Source organism: Strigops habroptila, chromosome 8 (genome assembly GCF_004027225.2).
Source record: "Strigops habroptila isolate Jane chromosome 8, bStrHab1.2.pri, whole genome shotgun sequence".
Lineage (NCBI taxonomy): Eukaryota > Metazoa > Chordata > Aves > Psittaciformes > Psittacidae > Strigops > Strigops habroptila.
In genome coordinates, this window is record NC_044284.2 from 27,192,452 (window position 1) to 27,218,590 (window position 26,139).

The 26,139-nt window shown below is 42.9% G+C and overlaps 1 protein-coding gene across 4 annotated transcripts in view; it reads left to right on the forward strand.

The window, feature by feature from the left end:
- OTOL1 (otolin 1) overlaps window positions 1–24,047 on the forward strand; it is a 42,322-nt gene extending 18,275 nt beyond the window's left edge. For 2 of the 4 annotated variants that reach the window (XM_030495096.1, XM_030495095.1), the window contains 5 exons: window positions 18,007–18,139; window positions 19,288–19,647; window positions 21,074–21,163; window positions 22,072–22,143; window positions 22,282–24,047. In XM_030495096.1, coding sequence (XP_030350956.1) covers window positions 19,296–19,647; window positions 21,074–21,163; window positions 22,072–22,143; window positions 22,282–23,177 — 1,410 coding nt within the window. In that variant the 5' untranslated portion in view covers window positions 18,007–18,139; window positions 19,288–19,295 and the 3' untranslated portion in view covers window positions 23,178–24,047. Of the gene's footprint in view, window positions 1–14,654; window positions 14,729–18,006; window positions 18,140–19,287; window positions 19,648–21,073; window positions 21,164–22,071; window positions 22,144–22,281 lie in introns of those variants that run through there. The other 2 variants (XM_030495097.1, XM_030495098.1) reach the window with 2 other exon arrangements.
- Window positions 24,048–26,139: the final 2,092 nt, after the last annotated feature.

Genomic DNA, 26,139 nt, shown 5'->3' on the forward strand with positions numbered 1-26,139 from the left:
GCACTTGAAAATGAGGGTGTTGTGAATATGGTCCAGCTGCGGGTGGGACCAGGGCTGTTCCTGGTTCCAGGTCCCTGTCTTGTTCAGCAGCAGGCAGCTCCCACAGCTAAAGGTTGTCTAAAGTCACTCACTCGAGTGTCATTAGGAAGGAACATCCCCAAAGCATATGGGAGCCTGTGAGTGTAGTGTGGTGTGCCTGTCCTCAGCCATGGCACTGAGACACCCGGAGGGGCCCTCCTCCTGCCTGGCCCTCTGGGGTACATCCCCTTCCATCGCAGAGGGATGAGCTGAGCTACGGGAGTCATCTGCTGAAAAATAAGTTTATTTTGCTGGTGTCTCTCTGTGCCGCAGAGGTGAGAGCAAATAGCCAGGAGCAGCATGAGTATGTGGCTGATGAAGCAGCCCTCTGAGGGTTTGACCACAGCCTGTTTGGCTGTAGGCACCAAGGTCTGTTTGGCTTATGGCTGTGCTCACACTGAAGAAGCCACATGCACTCACCCCCCAAAGGCAGCAGGTACCACATTGAGCCCAGAGACTGGAGCTAGCCACAGGGTTGTTGTTCTTACTATTACAAGATCTGCTTTTTACAACTAGGTGAGAACTGTGAGACAAAGAGCTGGTGCTGGTAAATTGCCTACTTTTCTGTGCAACAAACTGCCTCTCAAAGATGTGCCTTTGCTGGTAAGCTGAAGTTTGCACATTTTCTATAGCTGTGCAGTGGTTTGTTCAGCTCATTGTTTCACCCTGCCAGAGGTGACTGTCACCACAGCTCTGCCTGCAGAGCTGGTCACAGCTGTGCTCCCCAGTCTGCCTCTGGGTTGGTGGGGACCTCCCTGCAGAGAGGGGTGGTTTGTCCTGAGCGTGTGGCCATGGGAGCTGAGGTCACCTCCAGCGCAGTGGGCACACGGTATTGCTGCGCTGGTATCAGCTGGTGTCTTCTGAACCACAGAAGACCATAAAGGAATGCAAACTGTTTCAAGGGCTAGATGTAACTGCTGTTATTAAAGGTGTTCTTTTAATATTTGAGCACATTTTAATGATGCTTTAAAAATGCTCTTTCCTCAATTAATATCTTTAAAAGACACTTACACAAACAAAGCTGCACAGGCGGCAAAGGGGCAATCAGGATGTGACACTTTTGTTCCCAGCTCATACAGAGAAAACAGTGCCTCTTTCTTCTGCTGCTATTTTTATGGATGTTGACTGCAGAACTGATGCTTGCTTAGTTTTTTATCTTAAAAAATACTTATGCAGAGGTTTTGTTTTATACTTACAAATATTTGTGCCCCTCTCTAGCTCGAAGTAGAGCTCCCATTGGTCCCGGAAGATTACAGGAGCCCGCACTCTCCCTGTGCATGCAGCTTAGCTTGGTAAATTACCTGGTGCCTGAGTGGATGGTGCCTGAAATGGTAAGAGTGTTTTTGCCAGTGACAGAGCAACGGGTGGGTGTCACTTACACCAATCCCATACAAATACTTGCAAAAGCATTCTTGGTTATCAGAGCACTTGCTCCACACAACAGCTTCAGCTGTTAGGCTGTTTTTCTAAGAGGAGTTTACCAATAGCTTTCCCACAGTCTTATTATCCCCCCGATGATCTGTAACTGTCTTGCTTCACTCGGTTCCGCTGATGGTTGCATTAGAATCGTGGAATCATAGACTTGTTTAGGTTGGAAAAGATGTTTAAGAACATCGAGTGCAACCGTTAATCAAGCACTGCCAAGTCCACCACTAAATCATGTCCCTAAGTGCCACATCTACATGTATTCTAAATACCTCCAGGGATGATGACTCCACCACTTCCTTGGGCAGCCTGTTTCAGTGCTTGCCAATCCTTTCAGTGAAGAAATGTTTCCTAATATCCAACCTAAACCTTCCCTGGTGCAGCTTGAGGCCATTACCTACCTTGAGGTCCTATAACTTGTTACTTGGGAGAAGAGACCAACCCTTATTTCACTGCAATCTCCTTTCAGGTAGTTGTAGAGAGTGAGAAGATCCCCCCTGAGCCTTCTGTTCTCCAGGCTAAACAACCCCAGTTTCCTCAGCCGCTCACCATAAGACTTGTGCTTCAGACCGTTCACCCATTAGATGCCAATTTATGTAAGATGAAGGTTCAGTGTGTATCTGAATGACACACACCATCTTATCAAATGGAGAATGATTTGCCTTATGATGAATTATGGATTTGACTATAATCAAATGTTGTCTGCCTTAAGAGAAGACAGGGCTTTAGGGACCCTGCCAAGCCCTGCTGGTGTTTCAAGGACTTGTGTTTCCAGGGTAGGAACCTCACCAAGAAGGATGGTCAGAACTGCCTCCTGATTGAATTCAGGGTTAATAACTCTTTCGTGAGAAGTAGGACAGGATTTATTCTAAAGGAGGCCGTGGTTTGATTTATCATGCATTGCTGCTGAGAAAGGGAAGGCTCTTTCCCCTCACCTGCTGTTTCTCCCTGAGCTGCCTGCTCCGGGTGGTGTTCTCCACTCACTGACCTAGGAGAAGCCCACTGGCTTGCACCTTGGAAGAAATGAAAAGCAAAGCAATAAAACAGGAACAAAAGGAAAGTGAGCAAAAAAAAAAAAAAGGGAAACAAAAACTCAACTTCTCTACTAGACTAGCTGTAGCAGCCAGGGTTTGAAAGGAGCCTCCCAGTGCCTGAAAACCAGGCCTATACAATAAAAGATGAGTAACGCAGATAAGCTAGACCTAGCTGTCCCCTTCCTTGGGGTTGCCGGCCTTTTCCTCCTAACTGTTTGAACCTCAGGTTTCTCTAAGAGTCTTGTGCTCTTCATTGTAAAAATCATGCCAAAGTTATTACTTGTATGAAGTATATAAAAACAAGGGAGTTTGTTTCCTTGTCTCCCCAGGGCTGGTGCTCTGGATGATCTGCTCCCTTCCTTGTTTTACCACTAGGGATTTGTGTTAATCATTACTGGGGATTTGAGTGTTGGCTTTTGCTCCTGCAGGAAACATCCCCCTTGAGACATGAATAAAATCACTTACCTGCCATAAAGGCTAGCATAACATTTATAAAGTCAAAACTGTAGTCTTTGAATATTTCACGAGTCTTTAGGCTCTGTCACACCCTGCTGCGGATATACTTGCCAAGAGGCAAGTTTCTTTCCAGCTCGGGTCAGCGGGTGCCTGGATTGCACATCAGGGCAGGCTTCGCTGTCCAGGTGTGTTTTCTCCCATTTCCTTCTGCTAGCTCCTGCAGCTTGCCTTTGCCCCTGTGGCCTGCATGGATGCTGAACTCGGGCAGGATCTTAGGTGACTTCCATAGCAGTTCCTGTCTTGCCAGGGCGCATTGTTTTGCAACCCGACCTTGTCGTTGCATGTAGCTGCTGCATTGCTGCTGCGCTCAGGCTGGTTCCTGCCAGCGGGTGCAGAGGTTGGTTTCTGCAGTGCCCCTGCCCCTTGTTTTCTGCTGGTTATTTCACTCCTGTGTGCAGGCTTCATCAATCCTGGAAGGTAAGCCACTGGGCTGTGAGGCTGCTTGTTAGAGATTAAGGCAACTCTTTGAGGGCAAAAAGGGATGAACATTCTAAAAATAAAGACCTTAATTTTTAGCTGTCTGCATTTGTGTCACAGTCATTGTGTGTGCTGGGTATTTATATGCAAGCTTTGAATGTCTACTAAGTCATGTCAAAGTGCCACAATGATGCTTTTATTAACTCCACTATGTAGTCTGCACCTGTTCTCTGCAGATGGTAGATCATCATCTGTCTTGCAAGCAAGGTCTGAAATTTCACTTTCTTTCATGTAGTTTTACTTTGGATAAGTATATTCTAACTTTAAGCGCAGAAGGAAAATAACCACAGGGTCCTCTGCAGGCCAGGTTACCTGAGCAGAGCTAACGATGGTCCTGCAAACTTCATGAAAGAACAGGCCTGAATCCTTTTCTTTTTGCAATAGTGAGATATCTGGATATATTTTTTCAGATCTTGTCTAGCTAGCCAGGCTGTCTTTACTAATGGAAAAGAAACTTCCAGAGTAGACATAAGGCTTGGTTTGTCTGAGTTTGCAGAATATTCCTAAAAAACATCCCTAGGCTGGGATGCTGGGCAGAGGTGATGCTTTGATTATTGCTTTCATTATTGTCCTAATTGGGTGTTACTTTTCTGTTGTTGAAGGTCAAAGACTGATCTTCTTACAAAACTGCATTTAAAGTCAGCCTGACAAATTAGAGGACATCTAACTGTAGGGCAGATTGGATAGAGCAGTCACCTCTGTGGGATGTATGTGATAATGATGTGCAGGTGATTACATCTCCTCTTGCTCTAGATGAACACCACATCAGTCTATAGCTTTGGCTTTGGAAATAAGTGCAATGGTGCTTGTAAGGCAGGAAAGCCTACACAGGACACCAGGCAGGCACTGGCTGGTTGCTGGTGGCAGCAGTGGTTGGATCTGATCCTGCTTTGTGGTGCAATTTCTGTTGGAATTTGCGCAAGGTAAGATCCATGGTCTGAAGCGAGAAATTACATTTCACAGGAAAACTGCTTAAATTTAGCATACAGTGAATGTGTTTATTTAAAAGCAGCCTATCACTTGTCCTCATAAATATCAGCATTAACTGGTGTTCTGGGTAAATTCCAGTTGGGGCAACTCTGCCTGTACCCAGCTAAAGGAGGGGCTGGGTGGCATTCTGAGATCAGGTACAACAAGTAATTAGAAGGCAAAGGATTAATCAACTTGGAATACAAGGGCTGGGCGGAATCTATAATTCTGCATGAGTCAGATCTTCACATCACTCTCTGCTCTTGATGTGTCCCTTTGACAATATTAAATTGCTACAGCCAGTTTAATGGTCTGTATAAATGAGTGTGTGATCTCTTATTATAATTATAATCTTGTTATTAACCTATAGAAGTTCCGAACATGTCATAGAAATGTAGAATCATAGAATCATGGAATGGTTTGGGTTGGAAGGGACCTTAAAGACCATCTAGTTCCAACCCCCTGCCATGGACAGGGACACATTCCACTAGACAAGGTTGCTCAAAGCCCTGTCCAACGTGGCCTTGAACACTGCCAGGGATGGGGCAGCCACAGCTTCTCTGGGCAACCTGTGCCAGCGCCTCACCACCCTCACAGTAAAGAATTTCTTCCTTCTAAATCTTCCCTCTGTCAGTTTAAAGCCATCCCCCCTTGTCCTATCACTACATGCTCTTGTAAAAAGTCCTTCTTCAGATTTCTTGTCAGCCCCTTTAGGCACTGGAAGCTGCTCTAAAGTGTCCCCAGAGCTTTCTCTTCTCCAAACTGAACAAGCTGAGCGCTCGCAGCCTGTCTCCATAGCAAAGGTGCTCCAGCCCTCTGGCCATCTTTGTGGCCTCTGCTAGACTCACTCCAACAGGTCCACATCTTTCTTATGTTGGGGGCCCCAGAGTTGGATGCAGTACTCTGGGGTGGGGGAGGGAGGGGTCTCACAAGGGCGGAGTAGAAGGTAGAATCACTTCCTTTGACTGGCTGGTCACACTTCTTTTGATGTAGCCCAGGACACGGTTGGCTTTCTGGGCTGTGAGCGCACACTGCCGGCTCATAATTGAGCTTTTCATCAACCAACACCCCCAAGTCCTTCTCCTCAGGGCTGCTCTCAGTCCATTCTCTGCCCAACCTGTATTTGTACTTGGGATTGCCCCAACCCGGGTGCAAGACCCTGCATTTGGCCTTGTTGAACTTCATGAGGTTTTCATAGGCCCACCTCTCAAGCGTGTCAAGGTCCCTCTAGATGGCATCCTTTCCCTCCAGTGCGTGAACAGCACCACACACCTTGGTGTTGCTGGCAAATTTGCTAAGAATGCACTCAGTCCCACTGTTGATGTTGCCAACAAAGATGTTGAACAGCGCCAGTCCTACTATTGTTTTTGCATGTCGGTATAGTTATTGCAGATTTCTTTCTTCTTAGCAGAGTGGGTCATTTACAAGATATTGATTTCTGGTAGGCAAAGCTGCTGCAAGCTTCAGCCAGGGATGTTCATACCTTCAAGACACAACCTGTTCCTCTTCCCACCTTTGCTGGATGACTTGTGCTGTTAATTACCTTCAACCAGTAGGTAGGCAGCAATTTACGGCTGTACTAGTGAATACATGGTTTGGTCCTATAACTGGTTCCTAAGTGTTTTAGAGAAAAATGAAGTTGTTTTGGGAGTTTAGTTTCCCTCTGGAGAAAGCAGCTGTGTTTTTTGGTGGTCTGGAAGGAATGGCCCATTGAATGGAAATGCCAGCCAGTTTTCCAGCTTCTCTGGGTTGTACCCAGACACTGGAGAGCACCTTCACCTTAATTTTAATAACGTACAATTCCATCTACTATGTTTCATCTCCTCACACTTTTCTACAATGTTGCGTGAGTACAGCCAGCCTTGTGATTAGTCCTACTCATTCTGATACCAGTTTGCTATGGGAAATTTTCTTGAAATGAGCAGTTCTTACCAATAGGTGATTGTTTTGTTATTGTTGTTTTTGTTTCCCCTTATATACAGTGACCATACAGATTCAGCCTTTATTACTGCTCTGAGTGGAAATAAGTTTGAAAAGTGTAGGTCTTACAGATACCTGATTTTTTGTGTTTTATCTATTAATCACATATACTCAGTGTTCAAAAATTCCATTTTGCTCTAGAGGCTGTTGGTAAGTTACCTCAGGAAAATGCTTGTTGTGCTTGTGGAGCAGGATGCTTGGGATGAGGAGCATGATGTCTGGGCTCTGTGGGGGTGATTGAAGCTTAGGGCTGGGATGCTTGTGCTTCATCTTTGGATGGTGCAGGCTGTAAAACCATCCTTGGCAGGGCTGTTGGAAGCACTTGGAGTGCCCTCTTGTGCTGAGCCTCTGGCTGAAGCAGCAGTTCTCAACATTTTCTGAAACCTCTTGTATTATCCTTCTCCATCCCACCTTCTGCCCCCTCATTCCAGTTTCTTCACAGCTGTACGTGCCAGTGTGGAAACCCCCCTCTTTGTCTTTCAGCTCTGCTTGTAAAAATATGCTACATTTCATCACGAAGTCTGGCATATGGGAAAGCTTGCAGTTCATTTGGAGTGCAACCCAGGCTCTGTCGCCTCATTGCAAACAGCAGCTACTGCCATAGAAATCCTTCCCACTGAAGCACATTTTGCTCTTTCTCCCTTTTCAAGGCCTGCTAAGAGAGATGGGAAGGAAGTTACTCTGCTCCTGCCCTAGTCAAAAGATCTGAAAAATACAAGACATTTTAAAATTTATTCGAAATTAAATTTATTGTTATGATACATTCCCCTGTATTACTCTTTCGGAGATATTGCTGCCTTTGCTGCTGCTGCTGGTTAAGGTCCAAAAGTGGAGAGGTTTGCACAGTGGCTCCTCTCAGGGGATCTTCAGGGGAAATTAGGGTAAATATGTGTGGGAGAAAGATGGATGGTGCTTTTGTGTGTGGGAGTGTAAGCCTGCAAAGTGTGAGATACTCTTAGTTGTGAAAGTCCCATAGCAGAGCTGTGGCAGAGCCAGAAGATGCTCTTCCAGCCTCACACTGGCGTCTGCAGCTGCTGCACAGGGGACGGTGAGTGGTTACGCTTTTTGGGAGATGCAAACCCGATATGTGTCTCACTGCCTTGCAGCTCATCTCTGAGCATGCTGAGGTGTGAAATGACCCCCAAACCATGCTGTTCTTCTCACATTGCCTCTCGCCTGTTGTTAAATGAAGAGTCGTGTTTCTAGGATAGTTAATTTTCACCTTCCATGGTATTAGGCATATGTTCAAAAGAAATCAGTGGGAATCTTTCCTCTGACTTTAGTGCTGATCCAAAGTCCCTTGCATCTAGTTTGTATGTTTGCTTTATAATTTCGTAGACGCTATAAACTGCCTATAATTTTTGAGTCCAGCACACATAGAGACAATTTTGTTCCCAGATTTTTTGCTTCCTAACAGGATTTTAAGGTTGCAGCACATGCCTCTCTACAACACTGTGACCTGGGATGTAACCTTGCTTTATTACAAAACATGTATTTGCCAGAGCAAAGAAGAATTTGGGTTAAAGGAAAGTAGGTATTTCCATTTCCTTATTTCCAAGAGTTGTTGCAACACATCCAGGTGTAAAATAACCTGCAAAGAAGTCTGTGTCACTGTGTGTTGATGTGCCACAGAGGAGCAGGACAAGATTCTCTGCTGAAGAAAATTTGCTGTTGTGGAGATCTATAAGCCCTTTGTCTCATAAGATGCTTATTAACTTGGGTAGTTTCAGGCTGACTGGATTTTACAGTTTTAAAGTAGATAATGATTGTAGTGGTTAGTATGAAATAATAAGCTTAGGACAAAAGCTTTTGCTAATGCAAAGCACTTTGCCTTGGACAGTCTGTGTCCGACAGTGAGACATTGCCATCTCTTGGGCAGGTGCAGCAGGAACATAGACTTTGTTTAAAACCTGTAGTAATTAAAAGGCTGGTGGTGTAGCTGAGGACTAGGAAAGGGCTGAGTCTATCACTGAGTCCAGTGTCCTGGTATTTTAGTTGATGCTATTCCTATGTACGTATCTTAATACTTTCAAGGGCACAATCTGACTCAGAAATCAGAAGCATGGCATATCTCTTTGTGTAAAAATGATTGTAGTTACCAGGTTGATATTGCTTAAATATTACAAACTGTGAGTAATTCTCAAATTATGAGACTGGAAAAGTTTAAATATAATTACATTTGGGTTTGTTGTCATTTACCTCCTAGTGTCTGAGCCTTTTTAACAGAAGGCTCAAAACCAACTTTTTAAAATGAAATCTGCAATTTTCTGTAATCACTACGTTTGAAGAGATTAAGCTTTAAGAGTCCTAAGTTTCATCACAAAACTACAAGGGTTGGCAGTGCTGATGCCTGATTTGCTTCTCATACCACATCTCCCTTCTTGAAAAGAAAGTACATAGGCATAAGCTCCTGAATTTAATTAAATTTTGTCTTTCAGAAGGGAAAGTGGCAGGTGTATGAAGGTAGAGAGACCCTCTGTGAAATAATTAGATGAAAACGGATAATATTTGGCTTAATCCACAGTGCTGGCATAAAGGTTCTTAGAAAACAACACCTGCCCTTTGCTGATTAATAGCGTTGCTGTGGTAGTGATCCCAGCATACACCTTTGGTAAATGTTGCCTGTTCTAATAGTAAAAAAAATTCCTAAAACTTGGCAGCCAGTCAAGTCAATTTTATTTGCCTGTGGAACTTTATGGGAACTTAACATATATGAGAATAGTTGCACCTGATCCATGTAGAGCAGCAGCTGCATGGCCAAATCTTTCCTGCTTTGTTAAAAAAACCCCAACAAACCCATAAAAAAATTTAAAATTTTGAATACTAGAGTATGAATTTTTAAACAATGGTGACTCACAATTTTTGGCCATGCTTTGAACTTTGGTCATTTGGCCTTTATGGGCTTATAGGGTCCTTGCAAAGAAAAGGTGAGAAACTGCCTATTTTCTGCAAGACCCTCAAATGCTAACGCCTGTGTTGCATGAGTAGAGCTGCCAAGTGTAGCATTGGAGTGAGGGTGATATAGGGGGGTGTGCTTGAAAGAGGAGGTGTTTGGCATGATAGGAGGTACCCCTAAAAACTTTGAGGAAGGTGGGTATATGGGATGAGTGAGGCAATACAACAAAGGATACAAAAAATTAGAGACAATGTAAAGCTTTATGGTGCACTTTTTATTCTTTGAGTTCAACAATATGCAGCAGGAAAATTTCCTGGAAATACCCCCATTTATTCATTTGTGCATGTGTGTATACATATATGTACAAAATATATAAATATATCTAAACTCACTACATGGTAGTGCTTAGATGAAGAAACTCCTCAAGGTGCTCAAGGTGGTCCAAGCAGCCTGTTGACTACTCCAGCGCATCTTTCTCCAGGTGCACTGCTGCCAACTCACTGATCCTCCGTAAATGCACTTTGGTGTCTGAATTGTACTCACCAGAAGCCAGAAAGGCCTCTCGCCTCTTTAGATTGTTAAAAAAACTCACTTAAAGTTGGATGTTCATGTAAAATCACTCTCACAGTTCATCTCTTTGCAAAGATATTATCTAAAATACAATTTTATAGTTCACAATGTGAGTAGTTTTAACAGTTAAATTGTAGCTCATGACTGTTTATAGAGGTCACCGTGATTTCTACCAAATTATTTACAGACAAATATTTAGACTGAGAGAAATAAATATTTTGAATCAGGTATCTATTTAAATGTAATCTATTATAAATTGAGATACATCAACCTGCTGGTTTGTAACAGGCTATAGGTACGATGTACTTCCTTTGGGATTATTTTGATCTCAGAATAAACACTGGCATATACATCATGAAGTGTAGAGTGGCCACTTTAAGCTGCAGAATTTGTGAAAGAACACAAAGGCAGCACATTACTTCATATCAGGGTTCTATCTCATGGATTTCATATATTAAACATGAAAAAGGAGATTTCAACCAGGAAATATAATTTCCAGGAAGCTGTTGCTTTGTGTGTCCTTTAAATAGTGACAGTGGAGATCTTTCTGTGCTTCTTTAAAGACTGTACAATATGTGCATTTTTTTCTTCTTTATTTTAGCATCTAATCCTGTGCAAACAACAATCCCTGTATTTGTGGATGGGAAAAAAGTTTCTGCAGTGGTAGATGTTCTTCTGGTGAGGTACTTGCACTGCATTATCACTGCATATCGCATCTCTACTTCCTTCTTTTAGAGGTAGCCATTTTGCCCGGAAAGCTCTTGCTGGTGGTATGTTCAGCCAGTTCTCATCGATAACAGGAGCAGTGGGGGATGGTGATCAGGAAAAAGGGACCTGCCATGGGCTGGGGACATGTGTCACTACACTGGTCCCAGAGGGTGGCGCCTGGGGGGCTCCTGGGCTGCTTTGGAATCCTTGGCTGCAGCATGCAGCTGACAGAGGGGCTGACAGCCCTCGCCCCAAAGGGACAAGCTGCTATCACCAACCAGCCTGGAATTTCAGACCCACCCACCCTGAAGTATCATCTTCCCTGAAATATGGTACTGGAGACAAGGAGAGAAACAATCTCACCACTTGCTATTTGCAAAGGCACAGCTATTGAGGACTATTTTGTTTCTTAAACACACTGAAGGAAAACAGCAGTACACCAGAAAAGCTGGGTTTCTGTGACATTCCCGAGCCCGACACACAAAGGGAGACTAGGGTGAAAAAGGGGAGCCAGGTAATTTTACCACTTTTTACCTTTGGCTGTGTAGAGTTTCCAGACAAACACAATGGCCATGTTTCTTAACCAAGACCAGAGGCACCTGTAGGTCCTGACAAAGGCAATCCGTGCCCGGGACAGGGCTTGGAGCGGAGCCATGGTCTGCCCTCCGCTGCAGCACCGCGATGCATGAGGAAGCGCGCTTGTGTGCAGGGCCATTTTCCACTCCTAAAAGAGCTTCAAAAATTGGCACTGGTGTAGGAGTTCAGCCTGATGAGCTACAGTAACTCATGTGCTGTATTTCGGGCCTCTCACAGAAATAAGTACATGTTACTAGTATTTTAAATATGCATTTAGGGACTCTTAGAGTGATTGACTTGATAGAATGTAAAAGGTATCGTGAAGTTCTTATAGTTCTTAAATAACTCCCTAAATGCTTATTTATGTGAAACGGTAGCTTTTGGATCCTTCTAGACATTATATTTTAAAGTGCATTAAATCTCTATTTAGGTGTAACCGCCATCCTGCAGACTTACAAAATTTAAACAACATATGGTGTAGGGCTTGTGGGATATACTGGCATAGCCCGATGCAGGGTTTTTTCTTATCTTATTTTCCCCTCGATGTCTGAATATTAATAACACTAAATGCAATTATACTGATTTTACAGGGAGATTATTTTACTCCTTTGCATCCAGTGAAAATCCCTGTGGCAGTATTTTTCTGAAGTCAAGCATTTTAAAATCCTACATGAGTAGTAGCTCCTTCTTGTACATAAATGTTTAATTTTTACACCACACAGTATTTAATGTTCTTAACACAAATGAAAGCTACACCAGATTTTAAGCTGAAAACAGAACAACTGTAAAGGAAACAAAGATTTTTTTTTTAAATTTTAAAGTTTTATTTCTCTCAAGCATTCAGTTAATAATTCTTTGTTTTGCGAAAAAGAAGCAAACTAAATGCTGTGCACATGGGCAGACCACACACAACCTCCAGGCTTCCAGAGTGGCTGCAGTGTCCATTGGGCTGTTCTCCATAGCATCTGAAGAGAAGCATCACCAGATAGAAAAACATTTTGATCTTTTAATGTATTGCTTGCTTACAACAAGTGCTTACCTCACTTACAGCTTAGTTCTCAGTAGTCATATGTTGCATAGAAAAAATAGTCATTATTTAGGTGAAAATGTAATTTGATGACCAGTGAAGGCTCTCCTACAGAGCTGTATTCTGTCTGTTCAGACGCGTTGGTCTTAGTAAAGGGAATTCAACAATTTTTTCCTTTTCGTGGGTAAACGAGGATACATTGGGAAGAGAGGAATCCAAGGACACCCAGGAGGACCTGCATGGTGAGGACCAAAAGGAGAAAAGAGGGATCAGGTGCTCAGTGGTGAAGCAGGACTTCCTCTTGGAGAGGGCAAACTGGTCCTGGAAGACCTCCAGGCTATGAGGGGCAACTGGGTCTCAGAGGTCACATAGGACTGACAGGCAACCAAGGGAAAAAGGGGTCTGAGGAAAACAGAGGAGAAGTGGGTGGGAAGGGCTGGAGGAATCACATGGGGTCATCTGGTGTTCAAGGAGTGCTGGGGTCCAAAGGGCGCCCTGATGTCCTTGGAAAAAAAGAGGTCAGCCTGGAAAACATGGGCTCGCTGGATTTCCAGGTTAAAAAGAAGAGAAAGGACAGAAGGAAAATAGGGGAGAAAATGAAATTAAATGAAATCATAGCTTTTCCAGTTGGTCTTAACAAAAAAAAAAAAAAAAAAAAGGCAGAAAGGCTGCTTTTTATTTATTTATGTATTTTTTTCCTCAACCCAACAAGGGAGAGTTCCTGCTGGAAGTTTAGTGCAGCCCCTAAGCAACATTTAGGAGGCTACAACATACCGATAATGTAAGAGAGGAGGGAAGAAGCTGCATTTTGACTTGACGAATTTATCTATTATACTGACTCATATGGAAATATTCCCTTCCCTAATTAACAACATAGCAGAAAATTTTCAGTCTGTTTTCTGTTTAGTTCAATTGTTTCATGATAATCATAGAATCATCATAGAATCATAGAATAGTTAGGGTTGGAAAGGACCTTAAGATCATCTAGTTCCAACCCCCTGCCACGGGCAGGGACACCTCACACTAGACCATGTTGCCCAAGGCTCTGTCCAACCTGGCCTCAAACACTGCCAGGGATGGAGCATTTACCACTTCTTTGGGCAACCTGTGCCAGTGCCTCACCACCCTCACTGTAAAGAAAAAATTCTTCCTTATATGTAACCTGAACTTCCCCTGTTTAAATTTGAACCCATTATCTCTTGTCCTGTCGCTACAATCCCTGATGAAGAGTCCCTCTCCAGCACCCTTGTAGGCCCCCTTCAGATACTGGAAGGCTGCTATGAGGTCTCCACACAGCTTCTCTTTTCCAGGCTGAAAGCCACAGCTTTCTCAGCCTATCTTCATATGGGAGGTGCTCGAGCCCCCTTATCGTCCTCGTGGCCCTCCTCTGGACTTACTCCAACAGTTCCGTGTCCTTCTTATGTTGAGGACACCAGAACTGTCCACAGTACACTAAGCGGGGTCTCACGAGAGCAGAGGGGCAGGATCACCTCCTTTGACCTGCTGGTCACGCTTCTTTTGATGCAGCCCAGGATACGGTTGGCTTTCTGGGCTGCAAGCGCACACTGCCGGCTCATGTTCAGTTTCTCGTCAACCAACACCCCCAAGTCCTTCTCTGCAGGGCTGCTCTGAATCTCTTCTCTGCCCAACCTGTAGCTGTGCCTGGGATTGCCCCGACCCAGGTGTAGGGCCTTGTACTTGGCTTGGTTGAGCTTCCTGAGGTTGGCACTGGCCCACCTCACAAGCATGTCAAGGTCCTTCCAGCGTATCAGCTGAACTGCATATCTTAACGTCATTGGCAAACTTGTGAAATAATAATAATGAATAATAATAATGAATAAAGGAAACCAGAACACATTTCGGTGTTTCAGAAAATAAAATTATTGGGGTGGAGGGGAGAATGGTATCTTCCAGGAGGCCTGCTGACTTGTGAGAAATCTTGTGAGAAGTGTTAATTGTTTTTCCACACAGAAATGTTAATTTCCTTTTAGCACTTTTTACTTAGCTCAAACATAATCTAATTTGATTTTTATCTGATTTGTATTCTATGTGACTATCATCTTTTCCAGTTTGTCTCCTTAATACTTGAACATTAAGATTTTAAATTACCTATTATTACAAATGTGGTGTATTTTCTATGCTGCTTCAGTTTTCACCCTTTCCTCCATTGTTGTATTTCCAAACCAGATATTTTTTTTTTTTGGTTTACCAGTCTACCTTGTATTTGCTGGTCTAGATTTTCTATTTTTATTTGCAAACAGATGGAAGTGGAACCATCTGGGAGGTGCTTTTTAAATCTCTTTTGCAGATCTCATTGAAGAAATGTCCCATTAATTTAATGCAAAATATATTTATGTAGTTTGCTGTGTCCCTCTGTGTTTTACAATGACAGTGGGGGAGAGGATGCTGCAAGGACAACATCCAGGTTCAGAACCCCCTTGTGCCCCAGGAGGAGCATCAGATTGCAGAGAGGTGAGGGTCTCTAGCAAAGTCCTTCCCTTCCTTCCCATGTCTGATAATGATGGCAAGTCGGCATTAGGGTCACAAGGATTAATGGTTGCAAGAATGCTGTTTCCTTGGGGAATTAATTGCTTTATACTGGTTAAAGCTTCTACAGGGTGCACTGGCTTTCATATGTTTGCTTTTACCAAGCCCTGGGAGGAGCTTTTAGTGGCCCAGTAGTTAGGAAAAGATCACAGCCCTTCCCACCCATGGGTGGTGGATGTGCCAGTAGAAATCAGTAGCATGAAGACAGCATTTTTTTTAACTGAACTTCGCAAATCTCAATCAAAACCAGATACCTGCAAATATGCAAGGCTAGGAGTGTGTTTGAAATGTACTTTGAGGGAATTTTAATGGCCTGCACACATAATTTATATAAGATGTAAACCAGTAAAATGTAGAACCAGATTCCCTGAATAAACAGTGATTAATCTAGTGCTAAATCTTAATTTACACTCTCAACCCATGAGTTTTCCAAACTGCTTCAGTAATTCGTTAAGGACTGTATAATTTAAAAAGCTGCTGTTGTCACATGAGCTAATAATGCTATTCCCGACTGCTACTATTCAAGCTATTCAGGAAAACACACTAACCAAGGATTAAAGCTGTATTTCTTGCTTTAGCTTTAGTGTGCAGCAAAATATGGTGTTAAATTGAAGTCTGTGAAAGAGTAGCTTTGGTCAGTATGGAGGCAGCACTGTAACATGCAGTAATCTCAGTTAAAAATGGTTAATCTTCCCCCATTGAATAATGAAAAGCTAATGAAAAGTCTTGAGTTAAGATCAAAATAAGGATTTTATTAAAATTGGTTTGATTGCCTTTTATCTTCAGTTTATGTGTCCATGATCTTGTCAGAAACATAACTGCTGCAGTCACGAGTATTTTTAATTTCAGTTTAAAACATTTAGTCCAATTACAGTATTGAAAAGGGTTATTAATTTTTCAAAAAGAACTGTTTGGATTCAGGATCCAGCTCTGTTTTCAGCAGTACGAATGAGCATCAGTGAGTGCTGGTGCAGGTGCCATTGCAGGACCTGTGACAAGCCCATGTCCTATACAGGGTTAGAGCATCTTGCTGCAAAACTCCTAACTGATTTCTTTGGAATAGCCTGAAAAGCTGATGAATCAATCTAACCTGGTAAGCTTAGTAATAGGCTTTCCTTAATCAACCTTTTATTGCTGGAAGCTGTAGACTATTGTGCAGGAAAGGGTGGTTGCAAATAAATCGCGGAGGATTACAATCCTCTCAACTTACATTAAAGGAGAATTGATTGCTTTCTCCAGCCTGTCTGAAACAAGCAGCCTTTCTTGTCTGACAGCTGAACTTTAAGTGTACTGGTATGTAGTAAATTCAGATGATTGAATGAGACTGTTTCCTTGCTCGTATTTCATCAAGACAAGGCAGTGAAAGGCAGCCTCACATTCCTGCATTTTGTACTGCACTCTGAACCAGGTTGGGAAATCTAAGAATAAATGCTGCCCCATTTTAAGGTCACCAGGGAAGGAAATGAGTGCTGTGATTGCTGGGAAAGAGTGAGAAAAATCAATCAGCCTGTGAAATTCAGAGGGGTTATTGGTTCCAGTAAGAAGAACATGGTAGCAACTCTCCTGGGATGGGTTTGTCCCTTTTCCCAGTAGGATTTCATTCTGCCAATCCATTATGCAGCATGACCACCCGCAGGTACCCTGCTCTGGGCCGGAGGTATAGGGGGAAGAAAGTGTTTCCTTGCTCCATCTCTGCATTTCCCTGGGACAGCCTAGACTTGTGGCTGAATTCCCCTTTCAGCGTATTTCAATGCAGGCACATGCACACATGTACTCATGATGCCATGCAGCTATTTATTTAATTTCTCTTTTACCTCATCTAAACTCCCACTGCAAGGAGGGGATTGCGATGCCAAACTCTGCACACTAAATACTGAGAGAGAAACCCAGACCCTGATGAAGCAAATGAACAAATTCATGCTGAGTCTAATGGTACCAAAACATAATGTGAGTTGAAAGAGGAGTGTCCCTAAAGACCCCAAAACAGGTGTTGGGGGAAGAGACAAAAAAGTCCCAAGTGAAGAGCAATGTTCCAGCCTGGGGAAAGCTTTTGAATTTCCTCAGATTTCAATGTCACCTTGCTCCTTTCAGAGGACTTTGCCAATCCTCCCTTCTTGCCACACCGTGCAGGCTCCCATTGGCCACGGGAGAAGCTGCTACACAAATAAAACTGAATCTCTCAGAAAATAAAATTGTCTTTTCCAAAGTGCCATTGAGGTGGTGTCATGCTGGGAGCAGGACTGTTTGTAAGGTAGGAGATAGCACGTGCTGGTCATTTAGTCTTCAAGTGGGATATTCGCAGTGAAGTCATAGAATTTAAGATGTAGCGGCAATATAATTTGTCTCAAGAAAAGCTGCTGTCTGTAGCGAATGTACAGCTGCATAAGGAGTGTTTTTCCTCCTGTGTAGAAGAATTTGAAATAATTAAATAACAGAAAGGTCAGTCATCTCCCTGATATTGAAAGCTGGGAGATTTGGGTTAAATACCTGTTTTGAACTAGAATATGTAAATGCTATAATTTTAGGGACCAAACAAAAGAATAAGTGTATTATTACAATGTTATTATGGGACAATAATTATTGTAATTGCTAACAATTAGTAGAGTTTTAGATCCAATTAAATATAGATGCACTGAATGAGATATCACCGCAGCGAAGTTTAAGTCTTCATATTTTGTGTCCACTGTGAATAGTAGTCTTTCCTAGTGGGGGGGATTCAAATGAAAGATTTTGCAATCCGTGGTGGTGAGCTAAAGTCCAATATTTCAGTTTTATTAAAATGCATTTATATATTTAGGTCTAATTTTCAGAACAGTCATTATAATGCAAATCTGTTTGATGATTCCTTGCTCTGAGCTGTTAATTTTCTAAACAGACTGGTAAGGTATAATTCTTTTATTAATTAAGTTTTTATAGTATTTGACGGCAATTCATCAATCTGGCTATGTAACTGGATAGTGTCTGGTTTTAGAGCTTGTTGCAGAAGTGGTTTGTGACAGTAAACATAGAAATGGTTTTGATTTGAAAACTGATTTACCATCTCCCTGTGAAGTTACTAGGTCTCTAAAGTTGCAGTTACCTTCTGCTCTGTCTTTAGATGTGTGGAAGTTACAAGTTTAGTTATCTCCAGCAGTCATAAAATGCTCCTATATGAGCATGTTCTTCAAAAGGAGAATTTGGTACTTTTTTTTTGCTCTTCCTAGGTGGCAAATTACCCTCCTTCTCTGTGACTACAGCTGTTTCCCTGCTGCTGGCTGTAGGGTCTGGCTCCTCTCTGCCTGCCTGTGCTGAGTGCTGCCCTCCTATACCTACCATCCTGGAGTTAAAGTCTTCATGGTAAGGTTGGTAGGGGCTGTTTGGGAGCAAGTATGAGCTTAGGACAAATATCAGTGCCTGGTATCCTGTCCTAATGCGATACATGTGTGGAGAAAGGGTATTTTATCCTTTATGGGAGGCGATGGGGTGAAGAATGGGTTGAACAGCAGCAATGGCCAACAGTGATCACTGGGGATTTTGTGTGGATAATCAATTTTCTATTAAGTGATTTGGTTTTCTGTGAAAATGGAAAAAAATAATGACTTTTTCCTCTAAAATGGAATTCTTAAAGGTAAGATTATAATCCAGCCCCCAAATACCTGACTTTGAGTCAGACCACCTTTTGCCCTCTGGATGGCAAGGGTAGTCAGCATTTCTCCTGGTGACTTTTTCATGTAAGGAAGTGCCTTAGCTGCTAAGGAAGGTTAGATTACAGGTTCAGCAAGAAAGGGAGTCTGTTCCATTTGTATTTACAGGTCAGTACACTGGTTTAAAAAAGAAACAAAGATGCTTTATATGACAAGTCATCTGAGAGGCGTCATCTGTCCTATAGGAAAAAATGTGTCCTTCTGACTGTTCTTTCTTTCTGGTTCAGCTAAATCAGCACTTTAAAGATAAGAAGAATGGACCTGAAAGTTTACACTAAAAGAATATACAAGTCCAGAAAATCACTCAGTAACAAAGAAAACACCAACATAAAAATTTTGGATTACTCGATGTTCATTTTGTTTCCATTTATTCTTTTAGAGCAAAGCTTTTTATATTGTGCAGTTGTGTTGGAATCTGAAATAATTACTGAATTATTCCTAATAATCCATCAGAAATCAGGTGTTCCAGTGATCATGCAATTCTTAGTCAGTCCTTTGAACTTCTATTGATACTCATGGGATCATTTCCAACAACCTACCAGGAGCTGCTAACAAGAGCAGCTGGACAGCAATGGTCAAATAGGGGTGAGCAGGCAGGAGGGTTTGCTAACTTTGCTTTACTTTCCACATAAAAAGTGAAACTTTGTAATGTAGTCCTCCACACAGATGCCCATGTGGAGGGCATCTACTCACACAGGTCTCACACAACTACTCACACAGGTCTTCTGGCTTTGTGGGGAACATGTGAATGCAATAGAGTGCTGCGCAACAATTAATTATTGCGTTTGTCTTTTCCTACAGCTGCCAACATGTGGAGCTTGCTGGGGCCTGTCTCAGCATTTGTGATGCTAGTTGTTACCGCTGTGCATGCAGGAGTGAAGGTGACCCCAGCTATGAAGTACACGAAGACAAAGCCCTTACAGTTAGTGGGCGACAGTGCCTCTCACCCGTCTCTCACTCCTCTCATGGGGAAAAGCCCTTTTCCGGCAGCACCGGGCAGAGCCGAGTTACCCACCCTGAGCCCTGCAGCCCGAGGGGCCACCACGCTCTTCCCCTTTGAGAACTACACACTTGACACAGCCGATTTCTTCTTCAACTGCTGTGACTGCTGCCCGCCTGCTGTGGGGCCCCGGGGGCAGCCAGGGGAGCAGGGACCCCCAGGTATGGTGATGCCTGTCTCGCTGTGCTCAGCTAAAGCTCATCAGGTTGTCGCCTGCTTTTTCTTCAAGAAATGAGTCGGCAAGACTTATGCAGCAAATGCACTCTTCAATTCTCTGTCCCTGTGTCTGATCCCCTGGGAGCCAAAGATTTCCTTTCACAATCACTTTAACCATGGTTTTATGACCCTCAAAACTACTTGCAAGTAGTTTTGTATCTTTGCTGAAGGTTTATGATAAAAGCCTCTTTTTCTTGTTTTTTTTTTTTTCCCCCCCTTGGAAAAGAGGAAGTTAAATACAAAAATAATTTTGGGTTCAATTTTTAAAATAAATACTTGCCCTCACAAGAGGCGGCTCTGTATAAACACTTAAATATTTTATAAGACATACTTTGTCTCTTTTTTCTACTGCTAAAATATATATCTGTAAAGTGCCGAATTCTAATACTGATGTAATGAATAGCGCATTAGTCTGTAAATGTTCACTTTAATAGCGCTAATATTGGAGATAGAAACTACTCATCTGAGGAAAGGTGGTAAAATAATGAAATAATTTTCATTTAATACAATGTCCTCGAGAGATTTTTACTTCCCATAGCTTGGGAGGGATTGGCTAGGAGAGATGATAGTGGCTGCAGACAGAGTTTGCACTCATCTGTCTCTCGAGTGTTGATGGAAAAGTACTTGTGTCAAATTGCTTCTGTTGTGATGATTGAAGCTGCCATAGTGTGCTCCCAGACGTTCACCGGGAGTCTCTAGATTCCCAAGTGGATGAAAAAGTAAAAAAAAGATTGAAGCCAACTTGCTTGCCTTTCAACCCAGCCTTGGCATGGAGCTGTCTGCCAGGTTCCACTTTTATACTGGCAGACTTAATTCTTTTTTAGGAGAGGGGCAATTATGAAGCTGTGGAAACTTCTTAGAAGCACTCAAATATTAAAGACAGATTACTTCTGATGTTTTATGAATGTCTGAGCTCCTATGGCTCTGAGGCAGCTGAAAGCTGGTTTTAAAAAGTGTTTAACTACAGCCAAGTGAAACCCAAAACTAAGATTTAGGGATTGCAGTAGCTGAAAGGCAAAAGTGGGGGAACTATGTGCCTGACTGGGGACCTGCAGGCACGCACCCCACTAACCTTAGCACAAGCAATGAAGTGTTGCCCCTACCACCCCTCACCTGAAACTGTAGGGTTTCAGCTGTAGTGTCTGCAAGTAGGGCAGCAGGGCTCAGGGTGAACCTGTCTGTCTCACATTTTCTTTGCATTGGTTGTATGATGTCAAATAAAGCAGCCAGCTCTTCCCAGGGTGATGGAAACAGAGTTTTCCGTATATGCATTCCTCAATGACATGTTGCTTAGCTGTTATTGAAGATTTTCTTTATAAAGTTAAATTTTTAAGTTACTAAGATAATTTTGTGGATGTCATTACGTTACAGGTCCCAAGGGGGAAAAGGGAGATGCTGGTCTGCAAGGTCTGCCAGGAACCCCAGGTCCACAAGGTCCAAAAGGTTCTAAAGGAGAAAGAGGTAAAGCCCTAACTGCTTATTTCAGAAATAGATGCTGTTGTCCTCATTGAATACCACAAAATTATAAGAAAAAGTATTTATCAAAGAAAATGGAGTATGCTGATATAGATTGACGCCTTGAGAGATTTAGCTGGCGTTAGTGCAGGGACAATAACTCAGATGGTATGCACAGGTGGTATAGCAAAAGCTGCTCATAAAGATCTCACTGTAAACTGCTTGTTCGGAATGGGAGTTTAAAAACTGACTACAGTTTGCTTTGGATTAGAGATATAAGTAGGAAAAAAATACCAGGGAAGCCACAGGTGTAGAAGCTGCATTTCTATTTAAGTATCATCTCAGGAAAAAATTATCTCAGCTAATGAGAGTGATTATTATCCATCAGTAGTAACAGAACGGAAACCCTGCCCTTCATTTCAGGCTCAGAGCAGTGCTGTCCTGCTGCCACACACCACTGGTAGGATCCTGTGGCTGCCTTTGGGCACAGAGAAACACACAGGAAAGCTGATAATGGGGTACCAGCAGCAGCATGCTGTGCAATTCAGTCAGTGCAGTCTCTTAGGCTTTGATTCACTTCTTGGACAAGACTTTTGGCAATCCTGGAGTGAGAAATGCAGAACTGTCGTCATCTTCATCCTGCCATTAAACACCAGCAACTGCTTCCCAGTTGAGGTGCTGATTAGAGTCAGAAATCCAACATTCAAGTGAGTTGCAGTTGTCTGCATGATGGTGCTTGGTGCTGTGAGATTCAGCCGTGGCTTCTGAAGGCATTTCTTGAAAGCACATTGCTCATTTACAGTTTATTACTGAAGTGAGGGACACATGCAAAATTGTACCAGTCATCTTCTGTGTAATGATTGCTGTGCTGCCGACACCACCATCAATGGTATATTAATTGTGAAATGTCTTAGGAGGCAAAGGAGACCAAGGCGAGCGAGGAGTAAGTGGAAATCCTGGTTATCCAGGCAAACCTGGGCTGCAAGGTATGTAACATGGGCTGGGAAACCCAGGAATATTGTGCTGACCTTTCTTTTCCCAGTTGGTGATGCCCCTCCATCCCAAACCAATCCAATACTAATGTTTTGAATCTTTTTTTCCCCCACACTTTGCCTTTTTCTTAGGTGAAGCTGGAGTAAAAGGCAATAAAGGCAACTATGGCTTCCCTGGCCTGAAGGGACAAAAGGGGTCCAAAGGGGACACTTGTGAGAATGGGACCAAAGGAGACAAGGGAGACAGAGGGGATGCTGGAAACCCAGGAGTGGATGGAGAACAGGGTGACAAAGGTGAAAAGGGAGACACAGGGGAGAAGGGGTACTGTGGGGAGCCAGGGGGAAAAGGTGCAAAGGGAGAAAGAGGGGAAGGGGGTATGAAAGGAGAAAAAGGGAGCAAAGGGGAGATGGGAGTTGAAGGCATTTCGGGGGTGGATGGAAAACAAGGAGAAAAGGGTGAGCAAGGAAGTAAGGGTGAAAAAGGGGACCTGGGCCCTGCTGGTGTGACAGGACCTTCTGGGCCCAAGGGGGTTGCTGGCAGCAAGGGCGGCCGAGGGGCTCCAGGAAAGAAAGGCTCCCGTGGGGCAAAGGGTGCCCGAGGGGACACTGCAAAGCTCCTGCGATCGGCATTCAGTGCTGGCTTGTCCAAGCCCTTCCCTCCACCCAACGTCCCCATTAGATTTGACAAGATCTTGTACAATGACCAAGAAGATTACAACCCTTCCACTGGGAAATTCAACTGCAGTGTGCCTGGCACATACGTCTTTGCCTACCACCTGACGGTGAGAGGGCGCCCAGCCCGCGTCAGCCTCGTCGCCCGCAGCAAGAAGGTGGCCAAAGCCCGTGAGACGCTCTATGGCCAGGAGATTGACCAGGCATCCTTCCTGACCATCCTGAAGCTCAGTGTGGGTGACCAGGTGTGGCTGGAGGTTGCACGGGACTGGAACGGGGTCTACGTCAGTGCTGAGGACGACAGTGTCTTTACAGGGTTTCTTCTGTATCCAGATGTTTTTGAGACACTGCTATAGATTTAAAAGTCAAAGATATTACTGAGAAACGTGCTTTCCCCTCTGTCTGTGAGAGGAGAAATGAGCTTCAGTTTAGCATATTGGTTTAGTTGGTAGGTTTTCTGATCCTTCAACAAAAATATTTGTATTTGCAATATATGGATTAGTTTTAATCAGCAGCCCCAAGAAGTGGCACGTCCTTTGTGCAGGTGGGTGATGGCTGAGAGAAACCATTGTCCAAACACCAGAAGAACTGTCATAGGGAGCGGATTTCACACCACAGACTTCAGGTTTGTAATTAGCCTATTCAAATTATGTAATGAAACTCATTGTCCAACTGCAATTTTAATCAGGCCAGCTTCTGTAATCCTTGTGTGGTCAAAACACCTCTGGAAATCAGTACTGAAAACCACTGGTTTTGGTAAAGATTGCAGGGTTTGATTTATAGAGCTTAATCAGATGTGAACATAAGCAGTACGTTTCTTGAAATCACATGAGAAGATTTAAAGTTATTTTATCATTGAATTGGTATTATCTAGTGCTTTAGACTTGGTCATGAGTTATATAAAGGTTTGCCTAAAAGAGTATTAGAGCTATTTGATCAGAGGAAAAAAATGTAACTATTGTCGTTAGGCAAAGATATAGCTGAAACTTTCAAAAGTAACTGAGATGCATAATCCGCCTGATTAGCCTGCTCAGGATCCCCCCCATTCCTGAGCTGCTGCCAATTCAGCTGTTGCTGCAGGGTGGAGGGGGAGGCAGGCAGGTTTTGGCACTCTCCCCAAGCCTCAGGCATTGTGACAGCCCACGGGAAGTGTGGGCACGTTTTAAAAAAGCTGGTTTGCCAAAATGGAGCTGAATCTTGTGAAATAAAAATATGACATTAAATAATCTCTGGATGTCAGATTGGATATATTTCCTTATTAATGCACCTTCTGTCATTATAGTAACTTTACACCACCTTAGGCATATTAACTATGGCACACAAAATCATTCCAATCAATCTTTTTTCAAGAAATAAAACTCAAGTCCCATAGTTAGCCTTCAGTGGCACTGGGATTTACTTGGCTTCTCAGGCAGTTACAAGCCTGGGACATTTCACAGTGATTTGGTGAATGCTGGGTCTGACCCCAACATGGACAGGGTGAATTAGGCTTCCATTCCCATTGGTCTTACATTTCTTGCTTAAATTGCCATGGTGCTTTCCATACCATATTTAAATAGCATCATAAATCATGTCCCCATCTCTAATGTCTTCTTTTTATATGGCACCAAGATGAAGTGTTCTTGAGACTTTTTTTATCCAGTGAGAAAATGAACAGAAGAGAACTGCTGTTAAATTTTAAGATAAAAACAACACAATTTTAAAAGGCTGGTCCTATCTACCCAGTAAATGTAAAGGGTCCTTCAACTTGTCAGCTTTGCAGCCCTCTTTCAATATCAGCAATTCAAATGTAAGATGTACTGGCTTTGTCAAAAAGTTGGTACTTAATTTGGTGCTTAATCTGAGTTAGTTCCTATGTAGTTCAAATCCAGAGTACTAAGTATATAAAAGACGCAGATTTCAGTTTATGAATTCTCTGGCAGCTGTTAAATATTGAGGAAAACCAAGTAGTTGTAATAATAATTTTAGATTGCTGCTGTCACAACACCCTCAATTCTTTTGTTGTGCTTTCGTGCTGCTTCCCATACGGCCCCTGTAACAGATGGTGGTATATAGACATCTGACTAGCAATTTTCTCTTCTGCTGAAGTTTCTTACACTTTTAGCACAAATAACCTCTACAAAAGAAAGAATATAAAAATTCAGGTTCTCTCAAGAATCTGCTTGTTTCTAATCCTCTCCGTAAATTAACTGTTTGGTCCTCCAGAGAAAAGAGGAACTGGCAACACCGTACAACTACAAGAGCACCTGCTTCTTTCTAAAAATCTCTGCATAAAATACACTCGTGAAAGGGGGAGCCAGATTAGGAGACTTTGAGCTGCTTAAATCCTGCCAAGGTGCTCTGAGAGCAGGTTAAGAGGAGCAGCTGGAGACACCTTAGGCTGTGCAAGGTCTGAACTCCAGATCCTGGGGAAGAATGTGGGATGCATGTGAGACAATCTGACTGATTTCTAACCCCCCATAATGGATATGGGAGGGCTGTGATGGTAGTTTGTGCTGGTACCTGTGCTAAGGACTTATTTTATCATTAACCAAATACCAGTGGAAGGGATTTCTGCCTGAAACCCTGGCTGGGAAGGCAAGAAGCATTCATATGAGCTACTGAAATATCACACAGCTCTTTCGTACTAATAAATTTCTCAGGGTCTATAGCTGTGCTAGTGGTACTTTTAGTTTAATTTAAAGTGTTGATATTTATTTTGAAAACAGGGTTTTTTTTATAATTTAATTAAAATGCATTAAACAAGTATCTTGCAAAGGTGAGTGTGTTAAGCACAGTAAGGGGTGGTTTGGATAAATATGGGTCTTTGTAGAGAGGGAGTTCTCTTTATCTAATATCACATTGAATTAACAGTAATGCCTGGAAAATATTGCTTCTCTACATTACTATTTTTTCTACCTTGGTATCTTGGGCAAACCATGTGTTGTTTGTTAATCAAGTACCTTTATACAGAATAGTCCACAGCTGGGCTCAAAAATAGCCTCAAATCAGCTGAAATTTTCAATTCAAAAAAATGTACACACCTCCTCCTTTTACATGCAGAGACTCAGGTGGGCTGGTGCTTCAGTAGGCTTTTTCTGTCTTTTAAAGGCCATATGAAGCCTCCCTGCTCAAAGGGTTTCAGAGCTTTAAACACAGCAGATCTTCAGGATGGGGTGAAATGAAGAAGGGAGGCAGAGCTGCTGACCAGCTGAGTACCTCCACTTCTTGTGGCCTGAGCTTTATCCATTCTTGCCAGCTTTCAGGTAGCCTCCCCAAGGCCATCTACCTAGAAAACATCAATCCAAGCAATTTTCCATTTTAAAACATCTTTTTATT